This window comes from Egretta garzetta, unplaced genomic scaffold (assembly GCF_000687185.1).
Source record: "Egretta garzetta isolate BGI_Z169 unplaced genomic scaffold, ASM68718v1 scaffold451, whole genome shotgun sequence".
NCBI lineage: Eukaryota > Metazoa > Chordata > Aves > Pelecaniformes > Ardeidae > Egretta > Egretta garzetta.
In genome coordinates, this window is record NW_009258552.1 from 134,121 (window position 1) to 139,432 (window position 5,312).

The window sequence follows — 5,312 nt, forward strand, 5'->3', positions numbered from 1 at the left end:
AATGAAAGTGGGCAAGTAGATGCTGGCCTTCTGGGTATGTGGAGGTTTATAGGCTTCATGCCTATCAGTAAAAAGTCAGCTTTCCTTTTAATAGCTTGGTTTAAAACATGCATGGGCTGTAGCCATGGAAGATAATTGCATTGCCCTGCAATTTTGCACAATTTTGTTAAATTTCCTGTTCCATACAGGCTGTTGCAATTATGAAAATGGCTTATAACATGAATGTATGAGGTTGTTTCTCAGTGCATACAAGACAGATAATGAAACTTGGTTAGAATGGGGGTGCTTTTTAAGTGTTCCCGTATAAACCCATCCAGATGAAATTGTTCCAGGCTGCCAGTCCTGATGACTGTGTCTGTTAAGAAGGTTTCTTGTGTTCTGTGTAGTGTCGGAGTCCGTTTGCTCATGGTTCTGTACCCAGCTTCCTGACCCCGGACAGTGACACCGCCAAGCTGATGGTGGAGCTTCTGCTGAAACTTCACAAGCTTGCTGGTTGGGAGCCAATAACTGCCGTGCTGTGCAGAAATAACCGCAGTCCACAAAGAACAGCAGCATCCTTTGGCAGGATCCATGAGCTTGTTCCTGCAGCTGGTTGATGTGAGCTGACATCTACTGTTTCCGTTCAGTGGGGTTAGTATTGCCATTCTGGACAAGCCATAAGAAAAGGCAGTTTCTAAAAAGGGAGTCTGTCCATCTTAGGGCATGGAAAAACCTCTCAAACATAAAGTAGTGATCGCTTACTGAACTGTACCTCGCCTGCACCAGGGAGTAGAGGGGGGTGATGGCAGTCTCTGAAAAGGGTAGACGATTGACAGGGTGTCGGAGGAACAACACACCTTCAAGTCTCTGAACAAAAATACATTCTCTTTTATGAAAATGTGGGAAACCTCTAAACTGACAAAGACCTGTCATATAGGAGTATGGTTTAAAATGCAGAATTTATTGCTGTAGGAATTTATTGAGGCAAAAAATGCATAAAACCATGAAAAATAAGGGGATATTTTACATGGGTAACAATGTTAATAGCTCTTGCAAATTTACATTAAGCATTCTGCCTCAAGGCTTAAGGCAATCCCCAGCTCTGGGAGATTATGGGGTTTCTTGCACCTTTCTCCGAAGCGTCTGGCATTGGCCTCTGCAGAAGACAGGATATTGGATTAAAAAAAAAGCCTCAAATAGTTTCATCTGCTATGCGAGTTTCTGTGTTCAAATACTCACTGTCAGTGGTGGCTTCTGCACAATGATGACATTCTCTTCTCAGTTGTTAAAGGAACCCAAGGTGTAGCATCTGCATCTGAAGTTTTGAGAGCAAACTGGTCATTATCTGCAGTAACTTCTCCCTTAGCGGTGTTACTGAGTTCCTCGATTGAATTGTGCTTGGGCTCTGCTGTACAGCTGTCAGGTGTGGCTTTGAGTATCCTGAGCTTCCGTGGGCTCCGTGGTGGCATCCCGCTACTGGGAAAATGGTGCTGCCCCGCCTGGCAAAGGGATGCCCAGAGTCCCCTTCCCTGTGACGGAGATTTGTAATAAAGGCAGGTCTATAAAAGGTGGATCTTAATTCTGTATGGAAAAAAGGCAGTGTGTTTGAGAGCCCTGCAGGTTTTTGCTATCCCTTTAACATTTATGGAGATTTTAGGCATTAGGCTTTTAAGCTGCTTTGTTGAAACTCATTTGACAAGGACTTGCACAGATGGTGCTGTACTTCCCATCTGAAATGTGATGGTTTTTAATTTCCCTTGGGTCGTCTCAGTGAATCTGGCCAGAATTTCTTCAATGGATATTTGTCTCCTGTATCTCTGACTTGCCTATCTGAAATAAAATTCAGTCTGATAGGAGCAGTATGTGGTGCCTTTAACTGTAGGCAGAGCTAGCACCTTCAGTCATCTGTTTCATCCCTGCTGTGTTCAGTAATTACTGCACTATTGATGTGTTTGGTCCAATGTGCAGAAGTCATAAAATACTGAAATCTGCTTCTCTTCAAAGCAGATTTTTTTTCTGCACCAACAGTATATTTCTGAAGAGCTAGCAAAAGGTGATTAATTGAAAATGTAATGCATGACTAGACAAGGAGTTTTGTGAGATGCTGATCTGTCCTTGACCTGGCTTAACGCCTGGTATTAACGTTGGCTGCAAAAACCTGCCGTATGGACGCTGGCATCCCAAAAGATGCCGTGGCACCGGAAAGCTGCAAACACACCTTGGGTTGGACTGTGCATGGACACCCACACAGCAGTTAAAAGACAGCATTCATTAATCTCATTGACTTTGGTCCATCTTCCACCTTCCAGGGTGTGTGTTACGAATACGTACCTGCTTGCAATGTTAACTCTGCTTTATAACATCTATTAGTGAAAGCCATGGACAGCTTTCTTAAACACTGCGGTCCAGCAGCTGGAATGTCCATGGAGGCTGCTCGCTTGTGCGCTGGAGAACATCGCTGCTAGGGGCATCATCCAGTAGAGTTTCAAGCAAAATGAAAACCCCCAAAAAGGAGGAGGAGGAGGTAAAAACTGAGAATGACCTAAATGATATCATAGAATGATCTGAACAGAGGCCTGCTGTGCGGAGGAGGCAAGATCTCTGTGACCTGCCTCTTAAGTCCCTCCGCTGGCACACTGCGAGAGGTGACATCTCTGCCAGCAGGGCTGGCTGGGCGAGCATCCAGTCTGGTGACCTGCTTCGGCCAGAGTGACCCATGTTAGCTTAACCTGGTTACAGCGTGGCCCTGCTAACCTCGCTCGCTCAGGGCTGCAGCGGGTTAGCAGGTTTGGGCGGGCAGTAATCTCCAGCAACGAGCAGCTGGGGGTGGTGGTACAATTCTTTGGTATAGCTGGATCAGGAGCAGTGAGCATGTTCCCAGCCCCAGAAATGGGACAGGCTGCTAATGCCAAACCTGCTTTCAGTGATCGGTTTTTGCAGAAGTGAGCCTGACCCAACTATAGAGGGTATGTGCACGCAGGAGCGTCTGGTCACCTTGTAGTCATCTTGTTGAAAACCAAAGTCGTGCTTTAGCAGCGGGCTCGAATCAATACATTGTTGTTTCCTCCCACAAGGGTTTGTGTGCAGTTCTACGTAAGTACCCTGTGCATCACAAATCACTGCTTGGGTGCTGTGCATGCGTTTCTTCCAAGAGCCCTGTGTTGGCTACTTGATAGGATTTAAAGGTCTGGTCCCAGAAGAGGAGGATGTAGGAAAAAGCTGCATTGTTTTGCATCAAGGAAATATGTGGGTAAATAGTTTCAACTGTTTAAAATGGAAGTTACTCATGCAAAACTCTGGGTTTACTAAATAACAGATTTGTTTTCTGACTATCCTAGGCTTTTGGGCAGGCCCATACCAACCACAAGAAGGTAGCAGCAGATGGAGAGAGCAGAGAGGAGACCTTGATTCAGGAATCGGCCACTAAGGAAGAGTACTACATGAAGAAGGTGATGGAGTTGCAGACAGAACTGAAGCAGCTCAGAAATGTCCTTGCCAACACCCAGTCTGAAAATGAACGCCTTAATTCTGTTGCACAGGAACTGAAAGAGGTGAGTGAAGGTGCACAGCGCGCACCACAGCTCGTCTTGTGGTTATGTTTCCTTGTGCTGCATAACAAAAATAAGGAAGATTCTTGAGCTGATCAGTATCTGCTTAACACTGGCATCTGTGAAGATGGGTTGTCTCTCCAAGACTTCAGCAGTGCGTTACATCCAGCTGAAGCTGTAATTCGGCGGTATAGTAAACCCAGCTTTCTGGTTCCACCCACTGAACCAGCCTGTTGTGGCCACAGTGTTTCTGACCTAGTACAGACTCACTCTGCCTTGTTTAAATACCTCTAGTTCTGCAGTAACCACTCTGTTGTCTCTCAGCTCATTCGACACGGATGTGACTGCATATCTGGGCCACGCTGCTGCTGTGGCTGTCGTGTATCGGTACTGTCAGTCTGAGAACTGCTGCCTTAAGAAGCTGGGGAATCTGTTCGGTGCAAGCACAGAGGTGCTTTGGGTGCATTTTTTCTGCCTCGCTCCCAATACAGATTTTCTTGCTGCAAAATATTTGGAACATAATTTCCCCTTTTATCACTTTTCCCACCCTAACTTCTAAGGATGTGGGAGCATAACAAAACCCTGAATTGCAAAAGAGGAGCAATATCAAAGTTTATAGTCTCATGTTTTCTCTCATGGAAGTGATGGCTTTTACTTTTTCATAAGTTGCTTAACTTATGACCTCAAAGTACCTTGGACCTTTTACTGCTTTGGTATTGAAACTGCCTGTTTCTGAGGGGAAGTAATCACTGAAAAATTGACTTTAAAAGTTTAAGTACTGATGAAATCTGTAACTCAGTAGGAGTCTCTGTGGCACCGATGCAGAAAGATTGTTTTGAGAGCTCAAACCATTGCTTAAATTTAGACTGGGTACGAGTTACAGAGCCTGCAAACCACAGGTGAATGTGGTAAACAGTCCGCAGTTACTGCTTGTGAGCTTTCTTGCCCCTTCCTTCGAAGCACTGCTTACGAGTGAGTCTGGCCCCAAGGTGGTTGACCGGCCTCCCCTGCCTGGAAGGGAGGTTATGGAAGAACCCACATCTTAATCTCAACATACTCTACACAATGACAGCTGAAAATCAGGGGTGTCTGATTTAATGTCTTTAGGACATAGTAACAAATACGTGGGTAATATTTGGTGGTAAAATGCATGAGGAAATGTGGGTGACTTCTGTGGAGATGTGGGGGTGCAGTAGTACTTCTCTCTGGGGTACGGCAGAGAAGGAGATTTTTCAGGGCAAACTGTCAGAGGTGGTCAAACAGGCCAGCCAAGCACTCCTCTAATTTCATGGGTCCTGGCTGTGTGGTAACAGAGCTGGAGCCAGGCCACGTCCTCTGCTTAGGCAAGGAACCAGTTCCTGCAAGCACGCACAGAACTCCTGCCTTTATTTCCTAACCTTTAAGAACAGCTTAAAGGAAAAGCTCCCCACCCCAGAGGCAGCGCCGTGCCTGTACCAGACGCCAAACGTGGCTCAGAAGTGTGCTGATCAGCAGATTGCAGCCCAGCTCCCTGCGTCACTGCAGCTGAAGGTGATTTTTCCTTCTAGGTGCTGCCATGTTTCAGCCACCTTTCCCTGGAGCTGCATTTTGCTTTACACAGCCCTCAGCTGAGCTGTCAGTTTGCAAGGGTTTAGGGTGGGTTTTGTCTTGTGCCTTGTTCTCCCTCCCCAACCGTGCCCTCTTGTGCGCTTGTGTGAGATGCTCCCCAGTGGGAGCTGAGCAGCACGGAGGAGGGGAAGGGGGTGATGTCAGGTTTATCATGAAGATTTTAATTTTTTTTAAGAA

General features: G+C 46.2%; 1 protein-coding gene across 1 annotated transcript in view; it reads left to right on the top strand.

Moving 5' to 3' along the window:
• Window positions 1–5,312, top strand: part of BICD2 (BICD cargo adaptor 2) — a 127,486-nt gene that overhangs the window by 78,539 nt on the left and 43,635 nt on the right. Inside the window, exon 3 of the mRNA XM_009647892.2 lies at window positions 3,318–3,530. Within this exon, the coding sequence (XP_009646187.2) occupies window positions 3,318–3,530 (213 nt within the window). The remainder of the gene's footprint in view (window positions 1–3,317; window positions 3,531–5,312) is intronic.